At 53.0% G+C, this 16,381-nt stretch overlaps 1 protein-coding gene across 5 annotated transcripts in view; it reads right to left on the bottom strand.

Moving 5' to 3' along the window:
• Window positions 1–16,381, bottom strand: part of CAPN1 (calpain 1) — a 49,216-nt gene that overhangs the window by 15,888 nt on the left and 16,947 nt on the right. The window contains exons 1-10 of one of the 5 annotated variants that reach the window (XM_043581679.1): window positions 12,114–12,231; window positions 10,377–10,644; window positions 10,146–10,215; window positions 9,751–9,869; window positions 7,880–8,013; window positions 7,621–7,789; window positions 6,688–6,771; window positions 6,249–6,334; window positions 5,832–5,906; window positions 5,532–5,692 (exon numbers count right to left, since the gene is read on the bottom strand). In XM_043581679.1, the coding sequence (XP_043437614.1) occupies window positions 5,532–5,692; window positions 5,832–5,906; window positions 6,249–6,334; window positions 6,688–6,771; window positions 7,621–7,789; window positions 7,880–8,013; window positions 9,751–9,869; window positions 10,146–10,215; window positions 10,377–10,643 (1,165 nt within the window). In that variant the 5' untranslated portion in view covers window position 10,644; window positions 12,114–12,231. Of the gene's footprint in view, window positions 1–5,531; window positions 5,693–5,831; window positions 5,907–6,248; window positions 6,335–6,687; window positions 6,772–7,620; window positions 7,790–7,879; window positions 8,014–9,750; window positions 9,870–10,145; window positions 10,216–10,376; window positions 10,648–11,272; window positions 11,404–11,474; window positions 11,738–12,113; window positions 12,232–16,381 lie in introns of those variants that run through there. The other 4 variants (XM_043581676.1, XM_043581677.1, XM_043581678.1 and 1 more) reach the window with 4 other exon arrangements.

Raw genomic sequence — 16,381 nt, 5'->3', positions numbered from 1 at the left:
AAATCATCAATCTCAAAGTCATATCCAGAATGTATAAAAAATACAACTCGGTGTGCCTGGTGGCTCAGTCGGTTAAGTGTCCAATTCTTTGTTTCAGCTCAGGTCACGATCTCTAAGTTCGTGGCATGGAACCCCACGTAGACTTCTGCCTTGACAGCACAGAGCCTGCTTGGGATCCTCTCTCTCTCCCTGTCTCTCTGCCCCTACCCCGTAATCTCTCTTTCCTGCTCTCTTTTTCTCTCTCAAAATGAATTAAAAAAAAAAAAAAAAAAAAAAAAAAAAAAGACAACCCAATCTAAAAATGGGCAAACTACTGGAATAGAAACTCTGAAATATATATGCAAGTGCCCAATAATTACATAAAAAGATATTCTTATCAACATCATTCGTCATTAGGGAAATGCACATCATCAATGAGATACCATTTCATACCCACCAGGATGGCTACAAACCATGGACAACAGCAAGTGTTGACAAGGATGCGGAGAAGTTGGAACTCACACATTGCTGGCGGGAACGTAAAATGGTGCTGTCACTTTGGAAAACAGTTGGCAGTTCCTCAGAAAGTTAAACATGGGAGTTACCATGGATCCCAACAATTTCGCTCCTACTTAGAGACCCAAGAGAACTTTTGCTCACACAAATACAGGTATATGAATGTTCACAGCATTCCTACTCATAATACCCCAAAACCAGAAACAATCTAAATGCCCGTCAACTGATGAATGAATAAGCAAAATGTGGTATCTCCAAATCGTGGAATAGTATTCAGCCCTAAAACTGAAATCAAGTCCTGACACACATTACAAGATGGACAGATTTTGAAAACATCACAATAAAGAAAGAAGCACAAAAGGCCACACATGTTGTGTGATCCCATTTATAAGAAATGTCTAGAAGAGGCAAATCTAGAGATAAAAAAAAATGTAGATTAGTGTTTGCCAGGGGTTTAGGGGGAGATTGGGAGACAGGGAGTGACTGCTCACAGATACAGGGTTTCTCTTGGGAGTAGTGAGAATGTTCTGGCATTAGTGATGATAATTGCACAACACTACCAGTATACCAAAAGCCACTGAATTGTATACATTAAAAGTGGGAATTTTATAGCGTATTATACCAGTTATTCAAAACATTATCAAAATTGTGTGACTCAAAGATGCACTTGGAAGGGAAATGTATCACCTCAGGTGTTTACAAAGAAAAAAATAATCGAAATTAGTGAAATAAGCCACTAATTTAAGAAGTCATAAAATAAGGTCTAAAAATAAATCTAAAGAAAGCAAAGGAATGAAATAATGAATAGAAAAGCAGAGATCAGTCATATGAAAAGAATACTATAGGGGCACCTGGGTAGCTCAGCCCATTAAGTGTTTGACTCTTGATTTCAGCTCAGGTCCTGATCTCACAGGTTCCTGAGTTCTAGCCGCGCATCAGGCTCTATGCTGACAGGGCAGAGCCTGCTTGGGATTCTCTCTCTCCCTCACTCTCTGCCCCTTCCCTGATCGCAATCACCCCCCACCAAAATAAACATAAAAAAAAGAAAATAATACTATACAAATATCAACAGTCAAAAGTCATTTCTTTAAGCATAATACTAACAAACCTCTCACAGAATTAATAAAGATGAAAGAAAGTGCAGGGGCGCCTGGGTGGCTCAGTCGGTTAAGCGACTGACTTAGGCTCAGGTCATGATCTCGCAGTCCATGAGTTCAAGCCCCCCATCAGACTCTGTGCTGACAGCTCAGAGCCTGGGGCCTGCTTCAGATTCTGTCTCTCCCTCTCTCTCTGTCCCCTACCCTGCTTGCATTCTGTCTCTCTGCCTCTCTCAAAAATAAACGTTAAAAAAATAGATATATAAAAAAAGGGAAGTGCAAATAAATAATACAATAAATAAGAGAGGACGTCATTACAGAAGAGGTATCGGAATATATTAATACCTTTATGCTACTAATTTTGAAAACAGAGGCAAAGGATAAATAAACTCCTAGAAAACACAACTTGGTCAAAATAGGTTCAAGAAGAAATAAAGGACCCTGAATAATCCTATAACCATTAAAGATCAGTATCAAAATGTTAATTTTCACGCCAAGAACAGAGCAGGGCTAATAGCTTTAAAGATCAAGTCTACCAAACATTTAAGCAACAAATCATCCCATCTTATGCAACTCTTCCAGAAAATAGAAGAAGATCACTTCCCAGTTCACCTTCTGAGCCAAATATAGTACCTGTACCAAAACTAGACAAGGTCAGTATGAGAAAGGAAAATTATGGGCAAATCTCATTTGTGAACTTGGACGTAAAACTACGGTTTAAAAACCTATGTCATGACCGCGTTGTTGTTTTTTCACTCGGGAATGTAAGGTTGATTTATAAATTTTTTTTTTTTCAACGTTTAGTTATTTTGGGGACAGAGAGAGACAGAGCATGAACGGGGGAGGGGCAGAGAGAGAGGGAGACACAGAATCGGAAACAGGCTCCAGGCTCCGAGCAGTCAGCCCAGAGCCGACGGGGGGGGGGGGGGGGGGGGGGGGGGGGGGGCTCGAACTCACGCGAGATCACTCGAGATCTCGCGAGATCGTGAACTCCCGGACCGCGAGATCGTGACCTGGCTGAAGTCGGACGCTTAACCGACTGCGCCACCCAGGCGCCCCTGTAAGGTTGATTTAATATTAGAAAAGTGATTAACGTAATTTGCCGTTTTAAGAGATAAGAAGCATATTACAATAATAAATACACCTAAAAGCACTCAATGACATTAAAACCTCATTAACATGATAAAGGCATCTACAGAAAAACTAGAACAGAAAAAACTTTAGGGATAAAATCTGTAGTAAACATCCAGTAGTAAAAAGTTGCCCTTTATGAAAGGGCTAAGGGGTGGGGGTGGGGGTGGGGGGAGGGGGCGCCTGGCTGGCTCAGTAAAATGGGTGGGGAGTGTGCGAGTTATAAGAATTGGAAACGAACAAATTTATCATTATTTGCGATCAGAAAATCAAAAAGGATCTATAGATAAATCAGTAAAATTAATTATAGTGGAACAAGTTTGCTGGATACAAAATACATTTAAAAGGTCAACTGCATGTTACTGTTTATCAGCCACTATTACATGGGAGATGAAATTTTAAAAAGAGATACTGGGGCGCCTAGGTGACTCAGTCTTAAGGTTAAGCATCCAACTTCAGCTCAGGTCATGATCTCACAGCTCATGGGTTCGAGCCCCACGTTGGGCTCTGTGCTGACAGCTCAGAGCCTGGAGCCTGCTTTGGATTCTGTGTCTCCCTCTCGCTCTGCCCCTCACCTGCTTGTGCTCCCTCTCTCTCTCAAAAATAAATAAACACTGGGGTGCCTGGGTGGCTCAGCTGGTTAAGTGTCTGACTTCAGTTCACGATCTCACGGTTCGTGGGTTCAAGCCCCGTGTCAAACTCTGTGCTGACAGGTGGGAGCCTGGAGCCTGCTTGGGATTCTGTGTCTCCCGCTTTCTCTGCCCCTCCCCCACTCTCTCTCTCTCAAAAAATAAACATTACATTTTTTAATATTATTAATATAATAGCAACAAAATGATACAATATCTAGTAATAAATCTCAAAACCTTTAAATAGAAATTATAAAACGTTACTGAGAGACACTGAAGACCAAAATAAAGAAAGAGATATACCACATTCTTAGATAAGAAGACTCAACACCAGAAAGATGTCCTTTCTCCCCAAATCGATCTATAGATTCAGTGCAATTCAAATTAAAGTCTCAAAAAGGATTCTTTGTACGACCTGGTAGCTGATTCTAAAATTCACGCAGGGAAACAAAGGGCGAGAATAGCTAAGAGACTCTTGAAGGCATTCACCCTGCCCAAAAGCTATAAATCTGTAGCAATGAAACCAACGTGCTATCAGCCGGAGGGACAGACCGAGGGATGGAATGGTGAGCCCGGAAACAGAGCCACACACACACGGGAGCTACAGGACACAGCTGTCACTCCAGGACAGCGAGGCAAGGACGGATTTCGCACTAAATGATGCAGGGAACAGTGGTCTTCTAGTTGAGGAAAAGCTCAAATTGGATCCCCATGAGGGAGAAGAAGACCAAAACGGGGCTGTGAGCCATGCTGGGAAGGTGGAGAACGCAGGACATGAGAACAGAGCGGAGGTGGGTTTGGCAAAGACAAAGGCTCCGGTGTGGCCTTCAAACCAGCAGTGACAGTAGCATGGTGAGGACGGAAGCTGGACGGGCGTGGGTTACAACGTGAGCTGGGCGTGGGAAAGGAAACGCAGGAGGGTGGCAAGCTGGACATTGTTGCCTCGAAGGGGAGCCCAGAAATGGGTAGGAAAGCGGGGTCAAAAAGAGGATTGCTCTAAGCCAGGAGGTTCTCCATAATGACCCAGGAGCCAGAAGTGAAGGATGAAGGAACCAAAGGCTTCCAGACACACGGGAGAACACGAGCAAGAGCAGGGCTGGGCGTGGTCCCCATGAGCATGGACAGTTCTGCCACTGTCACAGTCGGGAAGGCAGTAATGACAGGCACAGGCTGAGACAGGCGGGGCGAATCCAGGAGGCGCCCTGCGCGAAGACAGCTATCTTCCAGTGAAGTACAAGGCCGAGTCCACAGATGGGAGGAACCACGGAGGCCAGTTTGAGGGCATGGGAACGTTACTCATCAGCAGTGGACTTGTTGGGGACCACGAAAGGTGGTCATCTGGGATTTGTGGCCGTGAATTCACGGGGCAGGTGCAGCCCCAGGTGTGTGATTTTCTCTGCAGCCACACTCGGTGGTCCTGAAGCTGATGAAGGGGGCTCAGTTAGGACTCTGGTTGTGCCGGGGGAGGCGGGGGAGGAGCAGAGGGAGCCACAAGGCAGGAGCCACAGTGTTTGCAGGGACAAGATTACAACAACGACACCAGCCTGATGAGAAGACAAGACGGGAGACAAAGGACACCACAACAGTGGCTTTAACGGACCAGATAATAAAACGCCGCTGAGGCCTGCAGGATAAGGGAGCTGAACGGGTGAAGGCAGAGGTCAGACCGGAAGGTGTGGCTGGGCTCCCGGGTGTCTCAGGGGGTGGCTGAACTAAGGTGGAAGAAAAAAAGGCCACTGCAGGTCAAGACGGGGAAGAATAGAGAGGCCAGGCCGTGGACCAAGTCACCCACGTAGATTCAGAAGCCCAGGCAAAGGTGATGGAGGCCCAGGGAGGAAGACAGTGGGCCAGGAGAGAAGGTTCCAGAATGAGGAGTGACAGAAAAGTGGCTGGATGGCAACAGAGGCTTCTCCACTTGTTAACTCCCTGGGCTCAGGCCCTAGGATGGGGAATCCAGCATGGCTCTTCAGAATTTACAAGTACATTCAACACTGTAGGTCTCAAAGCAAATCCCAGAGCTCAGCACAATCTATCTCATGCTATCTTACAAACGAGGAAACTGAGGCCCAGCCAGGGGACCTGCGGTGGGCGAGGCCCTCGAGCCGGGAGGCAGCAGGGCCCGACTGCCACCCCGTGCTCCCTGCCCCTGTGCGCCCCGCTGGCCGCGAGGTCAGATCACCTGGGTAGTTCCGGCAGCCCCCCGCGGTGCTCCCCCGCCGCCAGGTGCCCTCGTAGAGCGTGGTGTTCCATTTGCGGATGGACCGGCTCTTGAGCGCGTCGGGCGTCAGGTTGCAGATCTCCAGGCGGGAGAACTCACGCAAGAAGTCTCGGAAGGACATCCTGGGGTCACGGTGCAGGGATGAGCCATGGTCCCCAGCCAGGGCACCCAGGGAGGAGGCACATGCGGACTTTGTGCAGCTTGGGAGCTGGGGCGCCAGGCCCCGAGAGGGACCTGACTAAGGACGGGGGGGGCGCTCACCAGAACTCTCCGTCCTCCATCTTGATCCGGAGCTGCTCCCGCTCGTAAGGGTCCACGTTGTTCCACTCCGAGGAGCTGGCGGGGAGAAGGGTGCTGCGGGGGGCTGGTGGGAACTGACCCGCCAGCCTCTGTTCCTGGGGCCTGGGCTCTCAGCCCAGGTCAGAAGACCTCTGCATGGTCAAGCCCGAGATTCCATCCCAGGGGCTGTCTTGTCATGGCCAGCTCTGAGGATGCTCACAGGCTGGGTGCAGAGGCCGGTTGGGCCTGAGCTTTGTCGGGACAGCCCCCCAGACCCGGTAACATGGAGATGCCACCCCTCCCCACCCCCGTTCAATCCCGAGCAGAGCCCCAGCAGAAATGCCAGTGGCACTGACCAACTTTCCCCAGCCTCCCCGGCCAGCGTCCTCTGCCCCTCACCCATCGCTCCAGGCTCCCGTCCACTCCACCTCGCCCCAGGGATTCCGCATCCGGATCAGGCTCACCATCTGGCCCTGGTAGTTCACCTGTGCCCCAGAGCTCCCGTCAGCACCTGCTCCTGGCACGCACCTTAAACACCCCTGCCCGCCACCTCACCCTCAGGAGCCCCGCTCGGTACCCAGCACCATGCCAGGGAAAGTACAGCCCTTTCTCTAGGAACTTACCATGGAGGGAGGCAGCTACGCACAAGACTACAGAACATCAGGGCAGGGTAAGATAAACATCTCGGGACGAGTGGCCCCAAGAGACAAATAAGATGCTCCAGGAGGTCAGAGGAAGAGCCAGCCCCTCCCACAGCCCTGGTCACAGGCCAGACAGGCAAAGGCAAGCAAGGGGGCAGGAACCACCCTGCAGGGACAGCCCCCACGTGCGGTGGTACCTGCTTGGCCCCCGTCACAGAGTAGGCGTGGCCCTTCACCAGCTTCTTGAAGGTGATGGCCTCCATGTCCAGGACACTGGAGATCTGTAGAGACACACGTGCTGTGGTCAGGGGCCAGGTTCCTGGGACCAGGCTGGCGTCCCCATCCCCAGTCAGGAGGTGAGTGCCAAACACTCACGGGTCTTGAATGTTCCCCACGCACATATGACAGCTATTGGGAGTGGCAGGCAGGGACCCTGACTCCGCCTAATAGCCCCTCACACGGTGCCCCTAGAAGAGGGGCCGTCTGGGCACTCCATCCACATTACCGCCGGTAGGGGACCTGGGCAGCCCACTGACACTGCTTTGGCCAGAGCTGACCGGACTCTGTGCAAACACGTGTGTCCACACACGTACAGTCACCATAGCTCCCCCAGAGCCCCAAGGCCCTCGCGAGGAGGGATGCAGTGAGGTAGAGGAGGGGGTGAGGACAGGCTAGAGGCGGCCGGGACCGGGGAAAGGTGGAAGGTGGGAACGGGGTTAGAGTCGAGGATGCAGTGATGTAGGGGGAGGAGGCTGAGATCAAGGGTGAGTCGTGGGAACAGAACAGCAGCAAAGAGGGTGAAGGAGGCTGGGCGGGAGCGGAGGCTAGGAAAGAGCTGAAGTCGGAGGCTGGTGAGCTGGACGGCGGGTGGGCACAGCATTAGATGACAGGAACAAGCAGCGGGAGGGCGGGAAGGCAAGCTGAGGTCTGAGGTTTGGGGGGCAGGGATGACGCCAGACACAACGGAGGCAGATGGGACCGGAGGGATGGATAAGGCCAGGGAGCATCCAGAGACGGTGTGGGGTGAAGGACAGGGTCTGGAGCCAAGCCCGGGACAAGGGACGAGGCCAGGCTGCAAGAGGAGACTGGTCACAGGTCGGGGCGCGAGGGGCAGGGCTGGGCGCACTCACGTCGATGGAGCAGCCCAGGAGGGAACCTCGCTCGAGCGCCTTGAGGATGATCTGGTAGAGGTCGCTGGGTGCCTTGCGCAGCTCATACCACTCGGTGACTCCGCCTGTGAAGTCCTCAAAGCCCTCCGAAGTGCTGCCCCCGGAGAGGGCCTCGTAGCTGCCATTCACCCTGCAGGGCAGCCCCAGGTCAGCACTCTGACATCAAACGAGACCCGAGACCCCAGGGGTGCCTGGAGCCCTGCCCCGGGCCCCCACTCACTTGGCATAGGCCTTCTCGAGCAGGGCGCTCCAGAACTCATTGCCTTGGGCGGAGTGCACAAACACCAGCTTCCCGTCCTTGATGGGCAGTAGGTCATCCACGACCACATCTACCCATTCCCCAAACTGCCACAGCTGGAGGGGGGGAGAGCACAGTGAACACCTGCTTTGGGATCTCCCAGGCCGCGGCTCAAGTCTCAACTCTGCCATTTACCAGAGACGTGACCGTCTCTAGATCCAGGATCCTGAACAAGTTATCCTCTCTGAGCCTCAGTTTCCCTATCCATAAAAGGGAACAGCAGGGGGGTGCCTGGGTGGCTCCGTCGGTTGAGCATCCGACTTGGGCTCTGGTCATGATCTCCCGGTCTGTGCGTTCGACCCCGCGTCGGGCTCTGTGCTGACAGCTGGGAGCCTGGAGCCTGCTTTGGATTCTGTGTCTCCCTCTCTCTTTGCCCCTCCCCGCTCATGCTCTGTCTCTCTCTGTCAAAAATAAATAAACACTAAAAAAAAAAAATTTTTTTTTTAAAGGGAACAGCAGGGCCATCCTCAAGGGAACACTAAACGCGATCACAAAGGTAAAGCTTTTAGGGCAGCACTACTGATATTTTTGAAACAGACCAAGGTGCTTTGTCAGGTATGGAGAGGTTGGAAAGCCCTGGGGACCTGGCTTCCATGGAACCAGCCCCCTATCTCTCCTCTCCCCAAGCTAGGTCCGGACGTGTGTGTGTGTGTGTGTGTGTGTGTGTGTGTGTGTGTGTGTGTATGGGGGGACGGGGTGAATGTGTAAATTAAGTGTAGATCAAAAATGTGGCATCTCGACCACAAGATGGGTGACGTTCCCCGCAATCATGAGTTTGCTTCAGGGATGGCCAGAGAGACGGGTTTCCCAGGGCCCAGAGGAGTCAGGACCCTGGGGCAGAAGCGGCCAAGGGCTAGGGAGGCGGGAAGGAGGGCAGAACAATGGGACAAAGGGAGGAGGTGGACCCCAGTAGTGAGGGTTGTAGGGGGAGTGTTGAACGGGCCAATCAAGAGGTTGAGGAGGAGCCGATTAGAGGAGTGAGGGAAGGGGGCGGAGGAAGGGGCAGCGAGGCCACACCCCTGCATACGAGCTCGGGGAGCAGGTGCAGCACTTGGCCTAAGTAGATGGCACCGTGGGTCCTGTAGGCTGGTCTGCTCGGAATAGGGTAAGGGACTCCCTGACTAGGTGTAAGGGGAGGGCCCCCAGGAGTCCTGAGGGCAGGGCTGGGGCCACCAGGGTCAGAGGGTCTAATCCAGGATTCCCGGAGGTGTGTGTCTCCCACCATCAGCTGACTGAGAATTCCTTAGTGTCACTTGAGAAATGGGTCCTGTGTGCAAGAAAGGAATAACTGGTTTAAACAGACTTAAATCCTGTCTTTCTTTTCTGCAGGGCTCTGTCAGAGGCTGGAGACTGACCAAGTCACAAGAGGAGGTGGGGGTGGGTGGGTGCAGACGTTTACGTCTTGGGTGGAACGGCCACATGTGCTGTTCCGTTTCTCCCCGTGGAACGTTATTTATTTTTCAGATGGGGAAACTGAGGCCCTGTGGAGGAAAAGGATTTGTCCCACAGGATATAACACAGAGATCTCTCTATCCTCCAAGCGCTTTCTCCGTGAGACGCACAGGGAAACTGCCAGCTGAAATACCTGCCCTGCCCAATCGTTTCACACATGACAGATCTGAGATAGTATCAGGAGGTCAAATTCTTTCTAGAGGAAGAACTGGCCCCCACAGGGTGTGGACTTAAGCCACCTAACTGCAGACTGCTGTGCGTCACCGGTCCTCACCTCCTCCGGTGCCTGCTACCCCTCCTTCCCCCACGCCCTGGTCCCCCGTGGATTCGGGGCTCCTCACCTGGAAATGAAAGATGCCGGCATAGCCATTCTGGAAGCTTTGGCCATGTGGAACCACTCGATGCAGAAGCGTGTCATTAAGGGTGAGGGAGGCAATGGCAGCCAGGAGCCAACAGTCCCCTGGGATGGGAGGGACCCACATCAGACCTGCTCTGCCAATCTGCTCCCAGTGATGCACGAGGGCCCATGCTGGGGAGAAACTGGGATTCCCTGGGTGCCGGGTCCCTCGACTTACAGAAGAGACCCAGGAATCTAGGCAAACCAGCCCAGCACTGATAGCCAGAGCCTGTCTGAGCTTGCAGGAGGGAGGGGTTAGGGCAGAGCCGGAAGGAGCAGGCATGGGGAACTATTATGGAAAAAACACCCAGAACCCCCCCCCCCCCCTCCAGGGCCTACCCAGTGCTCCCTGGCAGATGTCTGTGCGTGTGGCTCCATCCACAATGAACTGGGGGTTTGAGAACAGCTCCTGCAAGAGACCCAGAGTCCTGTCTCTGGGCCAGCCCTCCTAGACACTGGAACCCAGCCACCCCAGACCCCACTCCCCACCAAGGACCTGGAGTCCTGTTCCCATTCCTCACCCAGGATGGGGGTAAACTGAGTCCCACCCAGGGTGGTGGTCCCTCTCACCGTGGGACGCTTCCACTTGATGCCATAGGTTTTGGAGGAGTTGGGGCCCAGGTCCTTGTAGCCCAGGCTCTGGGGCACCGGGGGGAAGGCCTCATCACGAAAGAGGACCCCACTCTGCAGACAGTGAGCCCGCAGCTGCTCATAATCCTGGCCCATGTACTTGATAGCATTTTCATGGCGGCCAAGGCCCAGCTCCTTGGCCCGCTGCTTCTGCACTTGTGCAGACACCCCCGTGCAGTACACCGGGGTGATGATTTCCTCGGCCATCCTGCAGGACAGACCACCCTGCTCAGAACCCAGGCCTTCCCAGGGCTCCTGCCTGTGGTCCCCTGCCCACCCTTCCTTTCCAAACCTGGGGTTTCCCCACCTCTCTATGCTCCCAGCATCCAGGAGAGGGGCCTCTCTGCCCCTAGGTGTGCTGGCCACCACCTCCCTACCCCCCCCCCCTCCCCACACACAAGGCTACCACCTCTCCCTTCCCAGACTCCCATTGTCCTGGGCCTGCAGTGCTGTGGCCAGCCAGCCAGGTGGGGCAGGGCAGAGCCTGGAGATAATAACACGGTAACCCCCTCCCCAAACAGCCAAGCTCCTAGGCGCTGGCCCCTTTCCCTGGCTGGGAGGCTGAGAACCTCGGGCAGCCAGGGACCCCGTCCCCAGACCCCTGAGGCAGGCTGGGTGCTCAGGGCTGCTGGACCCCTTCCCCTCTGGCCTTCCCCCAGCTCAGACCCTGGAGACAGTGATGAGCGCAGGCTGGGCCGGTGGCCCGGGCGGTGCGGCTTTCCCCAGCCCCCGCCCCTGTCCCAGGCACGCAGAAGGCCCCGGGGTAGGGGCAGCCCCTCGGCCGGCAGCAGTGGCCAAGGGTCGGGGAATCCCGGCCCGGCCATGCAGCTCCTTACCTGGGGGAGCAGTGTTTGGGGGAATCGCAGCGGTCCCCGCGGCTGCCTTCCCGGGTGGCGGCTCAGGGCAGGGCCCAACCAGGAAGAGCGCTCCTCCCCGCCCTCCTCCCGCTGCTCCTCCGCCCTCCTCTCCCCCTCCCTCCTCCCCCTTCTCCCTCCCCTCCCGGGCTCCGACCCCCGCTTCCTCTCCGCTCTCCCTTACCTCTCCGCCACCTTCTGCGACTATCTCTCTAGCGGTGTCTCCCCGCCCCTCCCTCGGCGGCCAGCTCCGCGAGAGGACAAATTAGTAAAAGGCGGAGTTGTCCCCCGGGAGGGGCCGCCGGCGCCCAGACGGAAGGGCACTGCGGGGGAGGGGGAGGGGTGCGGGGAGGGCAGGGCCGGGGGTATTTTTAACCCGGGGCAGCGGCTCGAGTTGCAGGGCCGGGCGGCCCCACCCCACGCGGCGCCCCCGGAGGGCATTCCCTGCCCCTCGGGCCTCCCCGGGCCGCCTCCGCCCCCGCCCCGGCCCCCGGCCCCCAGCGCCCAGCCGAGATTACCCCCGGCGGCGGCAGCAGCCGCTCCAAGGAGGGGCCGGGCAGGGCGCTTGCCTGCGGGGGGGACGCTCGGCCGGCAGCGGCCGGGCTCCCCCCCCCCCGGCTCCCCGCCCCCACCCCACCCCCGCCGCGCGACCCTGGGCGAGTCCTTGCCCCTCTCGGCCTCGGTTTCCCGTTTGCGCCGCGAAGGGCACGGAGGTGAGCCGCTGCGGGCACCCGTCTCTCGCGCGCGCTCTGGGGTCTCCGGAGCCCGGACCCTGCGAGGGTGGGCGTCCCTGCCCTCGCCCCCAGGCCCTCGGCCCACCCACCTGGGAGCGCCCTTGTGCCGCCTCCCCCAGGAGGGGGCGGCAGAGGCTGCGAGCCGGTCGCCAGGCCCACCCAAGGCCGGGAGATCCCGCCTCCCGCCCGCAGAGCTGCGCCGGGAGAAGTTGGGGAAGCCAGAAGACCGAGGGAGGGAGGAGGACTAGCGGCGTTCCCCCAGCCCCGGGCTTCGCACTGACCTCTCTTGCCCCCTCCGCCCCACTCCCTTGCAGCCTCCTTTTGTACAGATCTGAGCAGTCTTCCACCCCAAGTGGAGTGTAATGGAAACGCCCATGGTTCACCTAGCCCTGCCCTAACGCTCTGCTCAAGCAACACTAGGCTTATCTATATAGTTTTAGGGTTTACATTTAGGTGTATAATCCGGGCTGATTTAGACTTTGATATGATGTATCCTAAATAGTTATCAGATCCGTCTACTTCTCTCCTGAACCTACGATTCATTCCCTAGTTCCAGCCACCGGCCCCCTGGTGTGTTTTGTTTTGTTTTGTTGTTTTGTTTTGTTTTAATCTGCACGCGCCGTTTCCTCTCTTGCCTCCTCCAACCCTGATCTCTGCTCAGGTCATGATCTCACAGTTGGGGGGAAGGAGGCCCACCCGGGGCTCTGCGCTGACAGCACAGATGATGAGGATATTCTCTCTCTCTCTCTCTCTCTCTGTCCCTCCCTCATTCAAGTGCACCTGCTCCCATCTCTCTCTCTCTCTCTGCCCCTCCCCCATTCAAATGCACCTGCTTCCATCTTTCTCTCTCTCTCTCTCTCTCCCCTCCCCCTCTCTCAAAAGGAATAAATAAACTTTAAAGAAATGCCTATTGCTCAGTAAAAGAACAGGGCATCAGGGTGGCTTAGTCAGCTGAGCGTCTGACTCTTTTTTTTTTTTTTAATTGTTTTTTCAACGTTTATTTATTTTTGGGACAGAGAGAGACAGAGCATGAACGGGGGAGGGGCAGAGAGAGAGGGAGACACAGAATCGGAAGCAGGCTCCAGGCTCTGAGCCGTCAGCCCAGAGCCCGACGCGGGGCTCGAACCCACGGACCGCGAGATCGTGACCTGGCTGAAGTCGGACGCTTAACCGACTGCGCCACCCAGGCGCCCCGAGCGTCTGACTCTTAATCTCATGGGTTCCTGAGTCTGAGCCCCACATGGGGCTCTGTGCTGACAGGGCAGAGCCTGCTTGGGATTCTCTCTCTCCTTCTCTCTCTGCCCTCCCCCCAAAAATAAATAAACTTGTAAAAAAAAAAGAAGCCATTAAAAAACTATGTAGTGTAGGATTCCAACTATGTAACATTCTGTAAAAGACAAAACTGGAGATAGTTAAAAAAAGATCAGTGGTTGCCAAGAGTTTGGTGGAGGTGGGGAGGGATAACAGATGAAACTGGGGGCATCTTGAGGGCCTGAAACTTATGTCTGATGCTACAATGATAGTTACATGACATTATACCACACAAACGTAGGATATTAACAACAAGAGAAACAATGTAAGGGAGAAAGAGGGGGGTATGTGCCCAATTCTCGGTATTTAAGGAGCCGTTTTTCTGTAAACCAAAAACTGCTCTAAAAAATAGTCTATCTTAAAAAAAAGAAAAAAGTTAAAACATACACCTACCGTATATGACCCATTATTCCACTCCTAGGCTTTTACCCAAGAGAAATAAAAGCGCATGTCCAAAGACTTGTGTATGAATATTCATAGCTTTGGTAGGGACGGTCATCAAACGATCTTTCCTTGAGATCTTTTCCTTTGTAGCTGGGCATCCCACTGCACCACTGCTGACATCTAGGGTGTCGTGAGGGTGACAGCCATCCACACTGCATCCCACAGACGGGGCAATCCCCATGATCTCTTTAGTGGGTTCCAAGTGCTCTAGTTAAAGGTGGGTGCGGTATCTGTCCAGTAACTTGACAATATTATCGAAAGTGATGTTCCCACCGTGCTTCATGTTTTCCTGCTTCTGTCTCTGGGTGGTTTCTTGAGGGGTTTGATGATCAGGGCAGAGGCAGAAGGCACTGCCCGTATGGCGTCCTATCTGTTCACTGTCATCCCCAGCCCTTGCCATCACCAGTTTCTTTTGGCGATGTCGTTACCAATCTTCTTGAGGGACAGACCCTACGTGCCAATCTTGGGGGCCCAGGCAGACACGGCACCGGCCTCCCTGCCAGTTGCACTTTAGGTATACAGTTTTGATCTCCTGGGGCTCGAATGTAAGCGGCGTGGTGGAGGTGGCTAGTGCCGGATGATTTCGGGACTGGCGACGAAAGTTGCACTGGGGCCTCCTCAGAGCAAGAGAGCTGAAAGCTATTCACAGAAATTGTAATTGTGGCAGCCCAAACTAGAACCAATCAAATGTTCATCCACGCATTGTGAATGCATAAGCAAATTGTGGTATGCATGTACAACAGGATACTACCCAGCAGTAAAGACGAACAAGAGGCGAATCTCAGAATTACAACAAATGTAAGAAGCCAGGCAGTTCATCCTGTGTAATTCCACTTATATGAAAATTCCAGAGAAAGGATGCCAATTGAGTGCCAGAAAGCAGATCAGTGGTTACCTGGAGGCGAGAGTGGGGGCCGGCAGGTAGGAAAGGGTGCGAGGGAAGGATGGACAAGGGGTTCGAGGAAACTTTTTGGGGTGATGGTTACGTTCACTACCTCAATTATGGTAATATGGGTGTATACATGTCAAAACAAAATGTACATTTTTTTTTTAATTTTTTTTTTCAACGTTTATTTATTTTGGGGACAGAGAGAGACAGAGCATGAACGGGGGAGGGGCAGAGAGAGAGGGAGACACAGAATCGGAAACAGGCTCCAGGCTCTGAGCCATCAGCCCAGAGCCCGACGCGGGGCTCGAGCTCACGGACCGCGAGATCGTGACCTGGCTGAAGTCGGACGCTTAACCGACTGTGCCACCCAGGCGCCCCGCAAAATGTACATTTTAAGTATATGTGGTTTATTGTACGTCAACTAGACCTCAATAAGCTGTTAAAAACACCACCAGGACTTGGAGTGCCTGGCTGGCTCAGTTGGTAGAGGATGTGACTCTTGACCTTGGGGTTGTAAGTTTGAACCCCACGTTGGGTGTAGAGATTACTCAGAAAATAAAAATCTTAAAAAAAATTAGTCTTAAAAACACACACACACACCAATAGGACCTAATTACTGATTAGATCTGGCTCTTGGAACACCGGGAGGGATCAAAGATAACACTGAACCCTTGATGTGGCTTGACCACTTAAGTGGATTAATGAGGCAGGGGGACTCACCAAGCTGGGGAGACAGTGGAAGACCTTTGGGAACAATCCCTCCAAGCAGAGATGCTTGAGGAGGGAACAGCTCTCAGAAGTACAAATTGGGGAGCCACTGGCCACTGGTGCCATCTGAAAGAAGCAGAAGTCGGGGGACAGACGCTTTATTCTGGATACCAAGATACTTCACAACGATGTCAGTTCTCCTTAAAGTCATCTACAGATTTATCACAATTAATATTCTGATAGGGAGGTGGTTAGAAAAGCTGATTTGAAGGTCACAGGGAGGGGCACCTAGGTGGCTCAGCTGGTTAAGCCTCAGACTCTTGATTTCGGCTCAGGTCATGATCTCCTAGTTCACGGGTTCGAGCCCTGCGTTGGGCTTTGCGCTGCTGGCACAGAGCCTGCTCGGGATTCTCTCTCTCCCTCTCTCTCTGCCCCTCCCCACCTCGAAAATAAATTTAAAAACCTTAAAAAAAATAAAGTTCATAGGGAAATTAAATAAGAATAACCAGGAGATTTCCGAAAACAAAGAAAAATCAGGGGAGACTAACTCTACCAGATATTAAAACACAACAAATCCATGATAATTTAATGTAATTAAAGAGGGGTATTGACACGCATAGATCATTGGAAGATAGAAAAATCTAGAAATAGATCCAAATGCACACAGGAATTTAGTATATAATAAAAGTAACATTTCAAATCTGTTGAGAAAAGTTGAGTTTTTTAATAAAAGGCATTAGGAATATAGGAAGGAATTTTGTATATGATAAATTCCAGATGAACCCAAGATTTAAAAGGAAAAAATGAAAACAAAAATGTAGCCAAGAGTGAAGGGAGAAGATTCTTTAGTCATGTCAGTGTGGAAAAGGTCTTTTCAACCATGACACAAACCCCAAAAGCCCCCCAAAACTTATTTTACTACATTAAAAAATCTGCACAGCAAAGGCAGTAATGAACTGAAGAAACTACTTACAATTTACATCTTGAAGGGCTATTTTTCCTGCA

This window comes from Prionailurus bengalensis, chromosome D1, assembly GCF_016509475.1.
Source record: "Prionailurus bengalensis isolate Pbe53 chromosome D1, Fcat_Pben_1.1_paternal_pri, whole genome shotgun sequence".
Classification (NCBI taxonomy): domain Eukaryota; kingdom Metazoa; phylum Chordata; class Mammalia; order Carnivora; family Felidae; genus Prionailurus; species Prionailurus bengalensis.
The sequence above is the reverse complement of the archived record's forward strand: the minus strand, read 5'-3'. Positions and strand labels throughout refer to the sequence as shown.